The sequence below is a fragment of the Pogoniulus pusillus genome, chromosome 42 (genome assembly GCF_015220805.1).
Source record: "Pogoniulus pusillus isolate bPogPus1 chromosome 42, bPogPus1.pri, whole genome shotgun sequence".
Taxonomy (NCBI): Eukaryota; Metazoa; Chordata; class Aves; order Piciformes; family Lybiidae; genus Pogoniulus; species Pogoniulus pusillus.
In genome coordinates, this window is record NC_087305.1 from 3128199 (window position 1) to 3144702 (window position 16504).

The 16504-nt window shown below is 53.5% G+C and overlaps 1 protein-coding gene across 6 annotated transcripts in view; it reads left to right on the forward strand.

The window, feature by feature from the left end:
* The first annotated feature begins 10985 nt into the window (after positions 1 to 10985).
* Positions 10986 to 16504, forward strand: part of ANK1 (ankyrin 1) — a 64703-nt gene continuing 59184 nt past the window's right edge. For all 6 annotated transcript variants that reach the window (XM_064175699.1, XM_064175701.1, XM_064175703.1 and 3 more), the window contains exon 1: positions 10986 to 11918. In XM_064175699.1, the coding sequence (XP_064031769.1) occupies positions 11793 to 11918 (126 nt within the window). In that variant the 5' untranslated portion in view covers positions 10986 to 11792. The remainder of the gene's footprint in view (positions 11919 to 16504) is intronic.

A 16504-nucleotide genomic window follows, 5' to 3' on the forward strand; every position in this document is an offset into this window, starting at 1 on the left:
AGAGAGCTGTTTGTGTCCTTGTGTGGTCAGGAGGAGGAGAAGGTGGCAGATGGGCTGTGAGGACAGGAAAGTGGTTGCAGGCTCTTCTGGTGCAGTGCAAGTCAGCCCCATCCCTGAGATCCCAAGCTCTGCTTTAGGATGTACTCCCAAGTGCTGAGGGTCTGAGCCTTGCAGCGAGCTGAGCTCCAGAGCAGCTGTCCCCAGTGGTCTGCTTCCTTTCTTTGCTTAGGTCAGCTCAGAAGACCAACTCTGCGTTGGACTTGCTGAGAACCCTGTGGTGTCCTCATCTCTTCCACTCCTGCTGTGGGGTAGGAAGTTTCTGAGTGTGCCACTCTCAGAGGGAGGCAGCAGTGTTCTCCCTGACTCCTCACTGTCTGTTTCCTAGGAATAGCCTCATGTTTGGTCTGGTGTGGGAAAAGAAGGGAATTGGCCTGTTGGACAGTGGGCTGCAGGCAGCAGGGTTTTGCTCTTTGCTGCTGCATCCCATTGCCATTCTTTTTGGCTCCACTGCTGGCAGGACACCCAGGGCAAAAAGGGACATCCCTGTCGTGTAAAGGCTGTTTTTGTTGTTTCAGGTTTGGGTTTGGTTTGTTTCTTTTGTGTAGTATAAAAAGTAGAAACACAGCCACATTAACAAGACTAACACCTTTTTGTTTCTTTAAAACCAAAAGAGTCTCAAAGATCCAAGTTGGGGGTTCTTCAGATGCACTAAATGGACTTTTTTCCTCTGATAACTGCTAACCAGAAGGGGCAGAATTCAAAGGACTTCCACTTGTTGGGTTGGTTTTGTTTTATTTCCCCCTCTTTGTTTCAAGCATGTACAAGGCTGCATAGGACCCCACCTCTGTATATAACTCCTCCACCTCCAAACAACCCCTGTAGGAAACGCACTCTGCTGCCCTCTCCTTCCTAGGTCTTCAGCTCTGTCACTGCTTCCCGAACGCTGGGCTTGGGGGTGGGTGGGTTAGGGGCTGGGGGTGGGCCTGAGACAGGAGGAGGAGAAGCTGTTAACGCGAGGGCAGTGAATTTAGTTTGTTTGCTGTTTTGTTTGGTTTGGGTTTTTTGTATGGTTGGGGTTTTGTTTTTTTTGGGAGGGGATTGGTTTGGTTTTGTTTTTTTTTTAATCGATTGGGCAGCTCCCTTTTCCACAAACCTTTGTGACTGTAGAATTATTGTAGAGAAAAGGAATTTAAAAAATTAAAAAAGGAGAAAAAAAAAAAAGAGAGGAAAAAAATTAATTTTTTTCTATATATTAAAGAAAAAAAAAAGGAGAAAAAAGAACTTATCCAACGCAGTAATATTGGTACCTGCCATTTTTTTCCCCCCACACTTCTGTTTAAAAAAAAAAAAAACACAAAATAAGGGAGAAAAAAAGAATTAAAAAGAGAAAAAAAAAAAAAAAATTTAAAAAAGATTTTTAAAAAATATTGAAAAAAAATAAAAAAAGAAAAAAGATTAAAAAAAGGAAAAAAATTAAAAAGAAAAAAATTTTAAAAAGAAAAAAATTTAAGAAGAAAAAAATTAAAAAAGAAAAAAAATTAAAAAAGAAAAAAATTAAAAAAGAAAAAAATTTTAAAAAAAAATTTAAAAAGAAAAAATTTAAAAAGAAAAAAATTAAAAAAAGAAAAAATAGATTAAAAAAAAGGACTAAAAAAAATGATGTATTTTTAGCAAGATAACTTGGGTAATCTTCTAAAAAAAAAAAAAGAGAAATTAAAATCTCACTGTTAGTGACTTTGATGCCTTTTAAATGAGAAAAAAAAACCCAACAAAAAGACAAAAAAAAAGAAGCTTTTTTTTTTTTTTGGGTTTGTTTTCATTTCATTCCATCTTTAAAATTTTTTATCTTTGTTGTAGAATATTAAAAACTATTTTAAGAAAGAGTAAAAAAAAAAAAAAAAGAAGAAAAAAAAAAAACCAACAACAACAGCAACAAAAAAAAAAACCCAATTGTTTTTTTTTTCTCTTTAAAGAGATCTCCCTAGAGTGTGTGAATAGGAGCTCCAGATGCCTCTAAAAGCCGCATGTACAAACGAAGCTGAGTCTATTCCTGTCTGTTTATATTTGCTTTTCCTGTTTTGTAACCTCTTTGTACTTTGTTCATGGTGACTTGTAAGCTAAGGGGGGAAGGGGTGCCCAGATGCCTTTGTACTTCTCCGTGTCATACGCTCCTGGCTGGATGGTCTCTCCCTTCCTCTCTCCTTGTATGTAATATCACTTTTTTTTCCCCTTTCTAGCAAGTACTTTCAAAAGAACTCTGTACATTTTAACATAAAAAAATAAATTATGTTGAGCCATTTTGGATGGCAGTTGTGCAGGTGCATTTCTTTGGCTGTGGGTGTTACTGTCTCCTCCTCTCCTGCTCTGGGGTGGGAAGTTTCTGAGTGTGCCACTCTCGAAGGGAGGCAGCAATGTTCTCTCTCACTCCCTGCTCTGTCTGTTTCCTAGGAATAGCCTCACGTTTGGTCTGGTGTGGGAAAAGAAGGGAATTGGCCTCTTGGACAGGAGCAAAACAGCCCAAAAGTGGCAGTGGGCTGCAGGCAGCAGGGTTTTGCTCTTTGCTGCTGCATCCCATTGCCATTCTTTCTGGCTCTCTGCTGCTGCATCCCATTGCCATTCTTTTTGGCTCTCTGCTGCTGCATCCCATTGCCATTCTTTTTGGCTCTCTGCTGCTGCATCCCATTGCCATTCTTTCTGGCTCTTTGCTGCTGCATCCCATTGCCATTCTTTCTGGCTCTTTGCTGCTCCATCCCATTGCCATTCTTTCTGGCTCTTTGCTGCTCCATCCCATTGCCATTCTTTCTGGCTCTTTGCTGCTCCATCCCATTGCCATTCTTTCTGGCTCTTTGCTGCTGCATCCCATTGCCATTCTTTCTTTGCTGCTGCATCCCATTGCCATTCTTTCTGGCTCTCTGCTGCTGCATCCCATTGCCATTCTTTCTGGCCCTTTGCTGCTGCATCCCATTGCCATTCTTTCTGGCCCTTTGCTGCTGCATCCCATTGCCATTCTTTCTGGCTCTCTGCTGCTGCATCCCATTGCCATTCTTTCTGGCTCTTTGCTGCTGCAGCCCATTGCCATTCTTTCTGGCTCTTTGCTGCTGCAGCCCATTGCCATTCTTTTTTGCTCCACTGCTGGTAGGACACCCGGGGCCAAAAGGGACATCCCTGTCATGGAAGGGCTGTTGTTCTTCTTCTGGATTTGGGTTGGGGGTTCTTTCCTTTGGGATGGCCACAAACAGTTTCAAGGCCCAGCTTGAGCCTGTCGTTTAAACTGTGTTCTTACCTTGGAAGGTTGGACTTGCATGAGCCTTGAGGAGCCTCATTGCTGTCTGTATCTACCTGGAGGGAGGTTGTAGCCAGGTGGGGTTGGGCTCTTCACCCAGGCAAGCAGCAACAGAACAAGGGGGGACAGCCTCAAGTTGTGCCAGGGGAGGTTGAAGCTGGATGTTAGGTGGAAGTTGTTGGCAGAGAGAGTGATTGGCATTGGAATGGGCTGCCCAGGGAGGTGGTGGAGTTGCCATCCCTGGGGTTGTTCAAGAAAAGACTGGATGAGTCACTTAGTGCCATGGTCTGGTTGATTGGGCAGGGCTGGGTGCTAGGTTGGGCTGGATGATCTTGGATGTCTCTTCCAACCTGGTAGATTCTATGATTCTATGTTTCTCTTCCAATCTGGTATTCTATGAATGATTCCCATAGAATCAAACAGGCTCCAAGAGAGCTCCAAGCTCATCCAGCCCAACCTATCACCCAGCCCTGGCCAATCAAGCAGGCCACAACGTGCCCCATTCAGGCTTGTCTTGAACACCTCCAGGGATGGTGACTCCACCACCTCCCTGGGCAGCCCATTCCAGTGGCAAATCATGAAAATGTTTCCCCATGAGCCCAGGCAGGCACTGGAATCATCTCCTAAGGGCAGCAGTGGAGTCCCCTCCACTAGGCAGTGTAAGCTTCAGCTTGGTAGGGTGCTGAGCCAGCTCACTGCACCTCTGTCACCTAGCAGGGTTGGAGCAGATGCTCCCTGGGCTCCTTTCTAACCTGTCGGTGTGGAATTCCCTCTTTATTTGGAAGTGGGGTGGTAACTTAGAATGAGTTATCCGTGGAAGAGCAATGTGCCCTTGCCAGGAAGGCCAAAGGTGTCCTGGGCTGCATTAGGAAGAATGGCCAGAAGGTTGAGAAAGGTTCTCCTCACCTTCTGCTCTGCCCTGATCTGTGTGTCCAGTTCTGGGCTCCCCAGCTCCAGAGGGGCAGGGAATACTGAAGGGAGTCAGAAAGCTGGGGCCAGACTTTTGAGCAGGGTCTGTTGTGACAGGATGAGGACTGATGGTTTGAAATTGAAAGAGGGACATTCAGACTGCAGAGAAGAAAATTCTGAGGTTCAGGGGGGTGGGAGCCTGGCCCAGGTTGTCCAGGTGGAGACATTCAGGGTCAAACTTGGTGGGGCCTTGAGCACCTGCTCTAATCGGAGACGCCCCTGCTGAGGGCAGGGACCTTGGACAAGATGCCCTTCAATGATTCAATTGCTCTCATCTTGCTCATTTAATTACCTTTTGGGCCAGAAGAAGCCAGACCCAGCCGAGCTGCCTGCACGGACGGTCCCGCACCGCTAGGGGGCAGCCGAGCTCCAGCCGAGCGCCGCTCCCGGCCGCTGCCCCCTGGCGCCCCCTGCCGTCTGCGGCCGCGGCTGCTGCTGCTGCTGCTGCCTCCAGCGCCGGAGCGCCAAGTGAGGACGGGCGGGGCCAAGGGGCTACAGAACCTTCCAGAGCCTCCTCCGCAGATATGCTGCCTCGAGCATATCTTCAAGAGAGCAAACTGAGCTTGTGCGTCATGGTAAATAGAGGACGGGGACCTTGAGGTCCTCCTGCAGGACCAACCCTGCAGAGAAGGACTTGGGGGTGCTGGTGGGGGAGAAGCTGTGTAGGAGCCAGCAATAGGCACTGCCAGCCCAGAAGGCCAATGGTAGCCTGGGCTGCGCCCAAAGCAGTGTGGCCAGAGATGGAGAGAGGGGATCCTGCCCCTCTGCTCTGCTGAGACCTCACCTGCAGGGCTGTGTCCAGCCATGAGACCCTCGGGAGAGAGATGGAGAGGGGCCAGAGAAGGTCAGAGGGTGGAGCACTTCTGCCCTGAGGACAGGCTGAGGAGAGCTGAGGCTGTTCAGCGTGGGGAAGAGAAGGCTTCAGGGAGACCTTAGAGCTGGGAGAGTGGTGTGGAGGCTAACTGAAAGAATCATCTTAAAGGGATCTGACAGTTCTGAAAGCTCATCAGTGAGATAATTAAGAAAAAGAACAAACCCCTCTTAATTAGGTTCCTAACTCAGGGAGAGCTCCTCACTGCCATCCTATCTCTGCAGCCAGAGGCATGCAGACAGTCAGAGGCAGGCAAAGTTTACAGCAGCCAAGGTGGGGCCTGCAGTGTCTTTTATCTTCAGCCAGAATAATCTACCCAAAAACAGCTGCCTGAAGTCGAGCTTTGAATGCAGAATCCTTCTGCCCCCAACACAGCATCTCACCACCTTCCCCAAGCACCTACAGCAGGGCAGGACTTCAGCTGCATCTTCATCCTCTGGAGGCAGCTGCAGCACCTTGCAGGCAGGGTCAGGACTTTGCTTCTGCGCTGCTCGATGGGGAGGCTGTGCCCTGCAGCCCAGCTCCGTGTCAGTGCAGTTGGCACGTCCTGACCCTGTGCATTTTGTGTGGCACTTTTCCTGTGGGCTCCCCTCTCAGGATCTCTTTGTTCTCCCTTGCCTCATGCTCCACCCTGTGAGCTCTTTGTGTCGGGGACTCCGTTACCAACGCGTTTGTGGCTGGCATGGTAGAGTGCCAGCCTGTGGTGGAGGTGCCACAGCTGGCACAGTACAAATCATCTGTTCTCAAGGGAAGAGTGCTCCAGGTGGTGCTCTGTGCCAAACAACTAAGGCTCCAGAAAAGATTCTTCCCTGCTACCATGTTGGCTAGCTCCATGCAGACCACACCTTTGAGCTGCGGGAGGAGGTCTGAGTGCTGCTCTTCTGTCACCCAGCAGCACCAAGATGTGACACAGCAACTGTCCCAGACACCTCCCAAAAACGACTCCAGAGAAGAGAGAAATTACTGCTGGAGGGAAAAAATTATGTGGTGAGTTAAGTGAAGTTACTGCTGGATCCATTTCCCACTTGTCCTGTCCTGAATCCTTGTTGAGGGACCTGAGGTTGCTTAGTCTGGGGAAGAGGAAGCTGAGAGGAGATTTCATTGCTCTCTACAGCTGCCTGAAAAGAGCTTGGAGCCAGGTGGGGGTTGGGCTCTGCTCCCTAGGATCAGGTGATAGAAGGAGAGGAACTGTCTTGAAACTGTGCCAGGAGAGGTTTAGGTTGGAGATGAAGAAAAATTTCTCTGCTGCAAGAGTGGTCAGGGACTGGCACAGGCTGCCCAGGGAAGTGGTGGAGTCCTCATGCCTGGAGTTGATCAAGAAATGTGTGGCCATGGCACCTGGGGCTATGGTTTGGTGGCCATGATGGGGTTGGGTTAATGTTGGACTCAGTGATCCTGGAGGGTTCTTCCAACTCAGACAATTCCATCATTCCACAAAACAGCACAAAGGTGGCCAGGAGAGCTAATGGCATCCTGGGCTGGCTCAGGAGCAGTGTGGGCAGCAGGACAAGGGAGGTTCTTCTGCCCCTGTGCTCAGCACTGCTCAGGCCACCCCTGCAGTGCTGTGTCCAGCTCTGGGCTTCTTCATGGCAGAGAGATGTTGAGGTGCTGGAAGGTGTTGAGAGAAGGGCAGCAAGGCTGGGGAGGGGCCTGGAGCACAGCCCTGTGAGGAGAGGCTGAGGGAGCTGGGGGGGTGCAGCCTGCAGCAGAGGAGGCTCAGGGCAGAGCTGATTGCTGCCTGCAGCTGCCTGCAGGGAGGCTGTAGCCAGATGGGGTTGGGCTCTGCTGCCAGGCAGCCAGCAACAGAACAAGGGGGGACAGCCTCAGCTGTGCCAGGGCAGGTCTAGGCTGGATGTGAGGAGGAAGTTGTTGTCAGAGAGAGTGATTGTCATTGGAATGGGCTGCCCAGGGAGGTGGTGGAGTGGCTGTGGCTGGAGGTGTTGAAGCCAAGCCTGGCTGGGGCACTTAGTGCCATGGTCTGGTTGGTTGGGCAGGGCTGGGTGCTAGGTTGGTCTGGCTGAGCTTGGAGCTCTCTTCCAACCTGCTTGAGTCTATGATACATGGTGAAGCAGCTGAGCTGCTCCTCATGCACAGCAGCTCTCTAGGGCCTCTTTCTACCAACCACACACCCACAGAGCATAAAATCTTGATATCAATGTCAGGCCAAATGCTTCCTAACTTAGAACATCATCACTGCAAGCTCCTGCTGAGGACAATCTCATGTGCATGGCAGAGATACCTAATCCAGCCAGCTCAGACTTCTAAACCATGCTGTCAGAATTCAGGGCAGGTATTTCAAAACCAACCAGCAGTGACTTCAAAGACCATTGACCAGGCACAGCCACCACTGCCCCTCCAGTCAGAGAGCTAAATATAACTTCAGCTGCCAGCAGCTGGGGCTGTACCAGGACAACAGCTCTGGACCTGGAGTTTGAAAGGGGTGAAATCCTCCCTGGATCTCGAGGGGAAAGGCAAAAGGGAGTCACACAGGAAGAACTGGCTTGTTCTGGACAGAATTCCTGACCCAGGGCTTCAGCCAGCTCTGCTGGGAGGAGATGTTCTCCAGAGCAGAAGGTTCAGATGCTTCGTGTTCCCTTCTGCAGCCTGAAGGAGGCAAGGCTGCAGTGGCTTTAGGAGTGTCCTTGTCCTCCTTCAGTCTGTGTCAGTGAGCAGGCTCTGGAGATCAAAGCAAACCCCAGGAAGTGTTCAGAACTGCCTGGGCACTACAGGGAGGGGTCAGCAGGTGATGCTTCAGAGTGGGCACAAAGGAAGCCCATGAAGAAACTGTGTCTTTAGAGGCCCCTGCAGACACCCTTGATCATCTCTGCACCCAGCTGTGAGGCATTTTGAGCTGCTGGAAACATGAGCACTGTCCTCAGGAACCTTCAGCACAAATGCTGAGCAGGGCTTGGTGAGGCCAAGCAGCAAATGCTGGTGCAGGAGGAAGGCAGAAAAAGAGAACGGTGGTGGCAGGGGGGACACTGCCTGGGGGCTCTGACAGTGCACCTGCAGCTGTGGTCACTGGGCTGCAGTCAGGGGCTGCAGAGTGTCCTGCATGCAGTGGTGAGCAAAATTGCTTGGGACAGGGAAACATTCCTGACCTTGGAAAAGCAGAGGTCTCCCTCTCAGCTGCACTGCTAAAAGCAGAGCACCCCCTCCTTCTGGGGATGGCAGGTGATGCCTCCAGGGTCCTGCAGGGTCTTCCTAGAGGGTACTGGATCAATAACCTCTGATTTACAGGGGAGTCTGAACCTGAGGCTGTCTGGAGTCAGAGAGTCATAACATTGCTTTGGTTGGGAAGGGCCTCTGAGATCATCCAGTCCAACCAGCAGCCCAGCACCACCATAGCCACTAAACCCTGTCCCCAGGTGCCATGGCTACACCTTTCCTGAACACCTGCAGGCATGGGGACTCCACCACCTCCCTGGGCAGCCTGTTCCAATCCCTGACCACTCTTGCAGCAGAGAATTTTTTTCCTCATCTCTAACCTAACCCTCCCCTGGCTCAATTTCAGGCCACTTTTTCTCCTTCTATCACCTGTGCACAGGTAGATTTTTGTGTGTTTGACCTCTGCAGAGGTTTGGTGTGGCAGAGGCACAGTGTGGGGGATAAGTGCAGCCCTGGCACTTTCCATCTGTGGAGCCTTTCAGTACTCAGCTTCTATTGAGTGCTGAAAGTTGTTTCACTTGGGTGTTCATAGGACACTGCTATATAAAGTGCTGCAGCTGTATCTAGGCTTGAGTGCCTCCATGTGGGTGCACTGCACAGCACCAAAGCTGTCCTTGCAAAGGCCTTGTGGAAAGGGATGGTTTCCTATCCCTCATGGCTCTTTGGGACCTCCTCACTGTTCTCAGTTGTCATATCCTTTTCAAAGGCTCTCTGGCTCAGCCTTTTCCCTGGTTTAAACACCCTCCTTTGTCTGGGGGGGAAGCAAAAGAGCTGGAGGAATGTCATAGGGAAAAGAAATGCAGGCAAACTCAGACAGAAGAGCTGTTCTGGGGGACCACGGGGAGACCAGGAGCCAGCCATGTGTCCTCATGGCCAAGAGTGCCAAAGGCATCAAGAGGAGTGTGGCCAGCAGGTCGAGGGGGCTTCTGCTCCCCCTCCTCTCTGCCCTGGAGAGGACACAGCCAAAGATCCTGAGTCCAGTTCTGGGCTCCCTGGTTCAAGAGGGACAAGGAACTGCTGCAGAGGGGACAGCAAAGGGCTACAGAGATGCTGAGGGGTATGGAACAGCTCTGTGAAGAGGAAAGCTGAGAGCCCTGGGGCTGTTGAGCCTGGACAAGAACAGCCTGAGGGGGATCTGATCAGTACTCAAAGGGTGGGTGTCAGGAGGATGGGACCAGTGGTGACCAGTGACAGGACAAGGGGGAACAGGCATGAACCTGAACATCAGAAGTTCATCTGAACATGAGGAGGAACTTCTTTAGTTTAAGGGTGGAGGAACACTGGAGCAGGCTGCCCAGAGAGGTGGTGGATTTGCCATCTCTGGAGGCATTCAAAAGCACCTGGACATGTTCCTGTGTGACCTTCTCTAGGTGAACTTGCCTGGGCATAGGGTCCCTTCCAGAGGTCCCTTCCAACCCCTACTGGTGCTGTGTGCCTGTGTGGTTAAGTCTGCATCTCAGCCTCCTGTCTCAGTAACCTGTGACTGTGCAGCAGCTGCTGAGAAGTATCACAGTCTCACAGTATCACCAAGGTTGGAAGAGACCTCACAGATCACCAAGTCCAACCCTTTAGCACAGAGCTCAAGGCCAGACCATGGCACCAAGTGCCACGTCCAGTCCTGCCTTGAACAGCTCCAGGGACGGCGACTCCACCACCTCCCCGGGCAGCCCATTCCAGTGTCCAATGACTCTCTCAGGGAAGAACTTTCTCCTCACCTCCAGCCTAAATCTCCCCTGGCACAGCCTGAGGCTGTGTCCTCTTGTTCTGGTGCTGGCCACCTGAGAGAAGAGAGCAACCTCCTCCTGGCCACAACCACCCCTCAGGTAGTTGCAGACAGCAATAAGGTCACCCCTGAGCCTCCTCTTCTCCAGGCTAACCAATCCCAGCTCCCTCAGCCTCTCCTTGTAGGGCTGTGCTCAAGGCCTCTCCCCAGCCTCATTGCCCTTCTCTGGACATGCTCAAGCATCTCAATGTCCCTCCTAAACTGGGGGGCCCAGAACTGAACACAGCACTCAAGGTGTGGTCTAACCAGTGCAGAGTACAGGGGCAGAATGACCTCCCTGCTCCTGCTGGCCACACCATTGCTGATGCAGGCCAGGATGCACATCAATCCCTGCTTCACCACCTTTGGACACAGAAGGAACCCTGCCTAGAGCTGGGAGGAGTGTGCCAGGGAGGTGTGCAGTGTGAGCAGGGCTTCCACCCAGGCAGGTCTTTTCCCAGTGCTTTGCACAGAGGGGACCTTTTTTTAATCGAGGTACAAGACTGGACCTGAAAAAGGCTGCTCAGGAGTGCCTGAGGAGTGAAACAGGCTTTGCTGCAGGTCTGGTGGTCACCACCAGAGAGCCCACCCCAATTTTATCCTGGCCCACACATTCTGGTGCCATGCACAGAAACCAGAGTCACAGCTCCAGGCCTGACCCCTGGCCTGCAGCATGGAGCTGTTTGTGCTTTTGGGAGGCAGCTGCGGGTGAGGCTGTTGGTGGAGGAGGGGTGCCTGACCCTCCTGGAGCCTTGGCTGGGCATCCTCAGGGAGGACCTGAGCTCTGCTGCTCCCTAGGTGGGCTGGAGCTGGTGGCTGTGGCTTTACTTCTCTGGTGTTGTGCAGTCAAAGAGCAAACCGAGCCCTTGGTTTCTGTCTCCCATTCACAGCCAAGATCCCTCCCCTCCCCTTGCAGCTCACTCGGTGGAGAGCTGCGAGGAGGAAAGGATGCTGCTGAGCTGCACTTTGCTCCGGTCCTTGGCACATCCCTCGCAGCGGCTGCCGTTCGCTGAGCAGGGAGGCTGCCTGCCTCCAGCCGACGCAGCCATTCCCTCCTGCTCCCCGGGAAGGGAGCTGGAATCCTAACCCCGAGAGGCAGCGACTGATGTGGCTGCTGCACGGAGAGTGACTGCGAGGAAGAGAGCTGGAGAGAGGCTGGAATATCTGCCTGCCTCAGCAGCACTGCAGTGCCACAGCCGCCGACTGACTACGGGCGGGTTTCGGGGGGGGGGTTGCACTGCCAGAGAGAGCCCAGAACTCGGGATGAGATGCATCAGCCTTCGTCTTCGCTGCTGCTCCAGCCTCATCGCGCATTAATTGCCGAGAGTTATTTTCCTTCCTGTGGCTGACTGCCTGCGTCTCATCTCCCACTGCAGGAGAGGCTGGCAGGGAGCGAGCGCAGCACCAGCTGGGTGCCCTGTCCCGCAAAGGGCTCTGCAGGATGTGCCAGTGCGGCCAGGGGCTGCTGCAATGGTGCCTGGAACCTCTGGAACAGCTGGATTTAGGATTATTAATGCTTGACAAAGGTGTCCCAGACTCCATCTAGCAGCTGGCTGCAGACACCGGCTGTCCTTCGGGGGCTCGCTGACTGCTTTCTGCTTTCCTGCCGTTGCTGCTTTCACACTCACCCGGGGCGACAGCTTCCGAGCAAGGGGAAGGGACTTCTCTCGGCCAGGAGCTGGAGGGTGCTGCGTGGGAAGCGCAGGTGAGCCCTGGAGGGCAGCGCAGCCTGACCAGCCATGGCTCAAGCAGCCAAGCAGCTGAAGAAAATCAAAGACATCGAGGCTCAGGCTCTGCAGGAGCAGAAGGAGAAGGAGGAATCCAACCGCAAGCGCAGGAACCGCTCTCGGGACCGCAAGAAGAAGGTCAGTGGTGCTGGGGCCAGCAGCCCCTGCCCGGCTGCCTGTGCTGGTGGCAGTGGGGGCTGCTCCGGTTTTGGGGGTGGGGGGAGATGACGGAGGGGCAGTCTGGTCCCTGTGCGAGTCTACGTGCAGCCAGCACAAGAAACAGTCTGCCAAGCAGGGAACAACTTCTGGGGCCAGAAGCCTTCTGTTTGCCCTGACAGCTTAGGGAGAGAGGTGTAAAAGAGGAGAAAGGGAGTGAGGGGTTTGCCAAGGCAGGTGGAGAGACACAGCCCAGTGACACATTGGATCTCTAAGACTTAATTGCTGACTTCTTGCTTCATGCAGTTTCCCAGAGCTGCTCTGTGCAGAGCACGGGGGCAGGAGACCCTCACCCCCTTCTCCAGTCAAGGAGCAGTTCTGATGTCCACTTGGTGCCCTGCCTGACCCCTGCCAGAACACTGAAACCAGGCTGCAGTGGGAGCAGGTCACTAACAGAGCAAGCACTTTTGTGCAGGGGACTGTGAGCCCTGCTGCTGCTCAGGGCAGGACCCAGGCGACCCCCCCCCCAGCAAAGGCCATGGTGCTGCTGGCAGCAGGTGAGTCAGGGGCTGGAGCAAGAAGAGCTGTAGGTGACTTTCACCTCTGCTGGCACCGACGTGCTGGAGCCTTGGGTCCACCAACTGCTCTGAGCTGTAGGTCCTCTATGGAAAGTCACTGCTGTCAGTTTTCCCTTTGGTGCCAGCTGCCTGCAGGTCAGGCATGCAGCTGAGAAAGCTTCCTGGCCCTTGCAGACCTCTTGAGCTGAACGTTCTGACAGCAGGGCATGGTGGTGTCTGTGCCATGCACCAGCGCAGAGGCAGAGAGGGGAGAGGTGAAACCGAGGATAGCAAAGGATGTTTGTGAGAGGAGGTTGCAATACAGAGATGTCTTAGGTGGGCTTCTCCTCTGCCTTTAGCAGAAGACTTGGAGACTTCCATGTGCCCCCTCTGAGCAGGAGCCTCAGAGCAGAGCTCAGCTGCTTGGAGCATCTCAATAGCTGTGCCCCGAGAGTCCTAAGAAGAGTTTTCCTGAGGTGCTGGGGGCAGGCACCACTAACCAGTCCTCAGGCTTTTGTTCTTCCTGCCACACTGCTGGTTCAGGCTGTCTGGGCTGGTCAGGGACACTGGAATTCCTAGATTTCATTCATCCCTGTTTCTGGGGGCAGGCTGAGTCTTTGTGAAAGCCATCCTCTTCCCTTCTGCACCTCCTCCTCTCTCCCTGCTAAAGCACAGTGTACTGGTGTCGTGGTGATGGGTTGGGACACACCTGCAAAGTGTCTGGGCTCCTTCCTGTGGAAGGTACTCGAGAGGGCACCTCCCCAGCTGCTTCTGAGAGGCTCGAGTTGCACCTGCTGCCAAGCAAGGAGCTGGGGAAGCAGCCCTGATTGCACCCAGAGGGGTCTTCTTGCCTGCGGTGGGACAGACTTACAGCCACAAACAAGCTGTTGTGGTGCACATTCGGGGTTGGCACAGCATGGGGAGCACAGAGCAAGGTGTCCTTGCAGACATCAGCAGGGCTGTGGTGTGCAGAGCAGGAGCTGAGCTTCAGCTGTCCCCTCCTGAGTGGTGAATCCAGGGGACGTGCTGGCAAGGGAGTCCTGCCTGCCTCTTAGCTCAGTGATGATGCCCAGGGTGGGCAAAGCCCCTGCTCAGCCTCCTGTTCCTCCCAGGTCCAAAGCTGGGTGTAAGGATGTTTGCTTCCTTAGTGCCAGGCCATCTGTCCAGAGCAGCCTGGGAGGGCTCTGTCTGCAGGGGAGCAGCTGATGGGAGCTCAGTGAGCACATTCAGGACAGCTGTGAAGTCTGCAGACAGGAGCTGAGAAGTTTGGGTGTGGGGTCTGTCAGCTGCCAGGCTGGCACGTCAGGTGCTGCCTCCTTCAGTGGCAGCTGCTTGCTGCATGCAGGCCCAAAGCTCTTCCCTGCAAGGCCACTGTTACTCGAGCCAGGCAGCAATTTGTGTGGCCAGAGGGTCGGTGTGAAGAAGCAGCAGACCAGGTGGTTTTGCTCCTGAGACAGCTCTCTTCTCATCCCCTGGCCCTAAAGCCTGGGTGTCTCTGGTGGCTTATTGCACAGCTCTCCCTGGGGCCATGCTGAGGGCTACCAGCACAGCCTGGGAGTTTCTCACTCTGCCTTGCTGCAGCAGCTGTGGGGGTTTGGTCTGTGCCAGCCTGGGTGTCTGCAGGTCAGCCTGTCTGGGGCTGGTGTCGTGGCTGTGCAGAAGGGCCTCTTGGAAGGCTTTTGCACTGGCCAGAGGAATGCACTGCACCACTCTTGTGTCCCTGGGCCCCTCTGTTCCTCCACCCCTGCCTGCTACTGAGCTCTTGCTTCATAAGCAGGCAGAGGCTCTTCAGGGCAGAGATTCACTTGCCCTGTGCTGGTAGAGTGCAGGGCATCAGCATCCTGGAGTGTGGCTGAGCTCACCATGCCCTGCTGCAGTGCCAGGATTTAGCAGAGGGGTAACCCATGGCCCAGGGGGGTGCTAGCAGGACACAGTGGAGGAGGCCAGAGGAAGGTGATGGTCTCAGAACAAGTTTCTTCCCAAGCTGGTGCTCAGTCTTAGGGCATGAGAGCTTCCTGTGGTTCCGTGTCCTGTGCTGGCTGGAGGCAGTGAGCTCTGGTGGTCAGTGCTGTGTTACCCAAACCTCTTCTCCTTGGACTCTGCTTTTGATTGTTGATTTTTAGTTCCCATGGAGATTTGTTGTCTTTGCTGAGTGCATGTAAAGAGCTCCTGACTGACCTTGTACTGTCCATGGCTCCGTGTGTGCCTCTCATTGGTCTCTGAGCAGAGGGGCAGCCCAGGCAGGTAACCTTGTCCCCTCTCCACCATTCCCAGCCTCTCTAAGTCCATGGCAGTTGGAGTTTCCCTGGCAGGGGCTGCCCCTGCTCCGTGGGCTCTGCAGCGTGGCTGGAGATGACCCCAGGCAGCAAACTTTCCATAGTCCTGTCTGTTCCTACACGTAGTGAAGTGCTGACTTGTGAGGACTGAAGAGGTCCAGCACAGAGCCTTAGGGTGCCCTGCAGACAGGCAGCTGTGACAGGGAGCAGCCTGTGGGCAAAGGCTGTGACCTGGGTCCTGGAAGTTGCCTGCCAGCAGAGACTTTGCCAGGCTGCACCCGGCCTGGCTCCTTGCTCCTCCTGCTGCAGTGCCCTACCTTCAGACCTCTGCATTTAGCTGGGACGGTCAGGTCCCAGGGGACCAAAGCTGCTGTGCTGCTGGGGAGGCTCTGAGGCGGGCAGCGGCGCTGGCAGGGTGGTGCTGAGGGACAGCGGCAGGAGCTGTGCCTCGGCTGCAGCTGTGGGCGCAGCTCTGGGGGGTAGCCGTGGTCAAGAATGCTTCCTGCCTGTCACTGCAGGGATGCTGGGGTCAGGCTGCCCCCGGAGCCAGAAAGCCCTCGCTTGGAAGTCCTGCAGAGCACTTGGGAGCCACAGTCCTGCTGTCTGCAGGGCAGGAGGGGAGCAGCAGAGCAGCCTGGGGGGGAGCTGATGCTCTGGCGCAGTTGGTCGGGCAGCTCTGGAAGTTGGCAGGGGAAGAGGCTGAGACCTCCCTGAGCTGTGTGTGGCTTCTTGTTGTGGTTCTAGAGTAAAGGTGGAAAATGAACCAAATGGGAGGGAGACCTCATTGCTCTTTACAGCTCCCTGAAATGAGGCTGGAGCCAGGTGGAAGTTGGGCTCTGCTTCCTAGTCTCAGATGATAGCAGAGAGGGCAATGGCCTGAAATTGTGCCAGGGGAGGGCTAGGTTGGAGATAAGGAAAAATTTCTTTGCTGCAAGAGTGGTCAGGGATTGGCACAGGCTGCCCAGGGAGGTGGTGGAGTCCCCATGCCTGGAGGTGTTCAGGTGTGGCCATGGCACTTGGGCCATGGCAGTGCTGGCTTGTGAGTTGGACTCAGTGATCCTGGAGGACATTCCCAACTGAAACAATTCCATCATTCTGTGACTAAATGCCTTTCCAGGAATTCTGGGGGGCATTAGCAGAGCTTGCCAAGGGGGTTGTTAGCAAGGGTCCAAATTAGTCTAACCCTCAAACTGGGGCCCAGAGTACTCAGTTCAGCCTTGGTTTCAAACTTGCATCTACCATCAGCTGGCAGCTGTACCAAGTGCCTGCAGGTCAGGGTGCTTAGTGCCTGCAGTGCCTTGCAAGCTGCCAAGCTCTGATTGAGGCTAATAAACAAAACCAAGTCAATACTTGAATGAAAATAATTCTTCCTACTGAAGTGTGCTTATTCTGGTACCCAAAGCAGCCAAATACTGAGTCAGGGATGAGGAGGGGCAGAGGAGTATGAAGAGACATGTACCAGATGTGCTCTGCAGATGGCAGGTGGGCATGTGGCAAGTGACAGGACTCACAACAATGGCTTTGAGCTGGAAGAGAGGAGATTGAGACTGCAGATGGAGAAGAACTTCTGTGATTCTTACCAGGACAGTCAAATGGTCACATAAGGTGACCACAGTTGTGCTGCCTGTGTGGCAAGAAGAGATCCCTGCCCTGCTGTTCACCAATGAACTTAAGGCCAAGCTTAGGCTACCCAGATCCCTCTGTCAGAGTTATGCCATGGGCACATGGGAAAGTG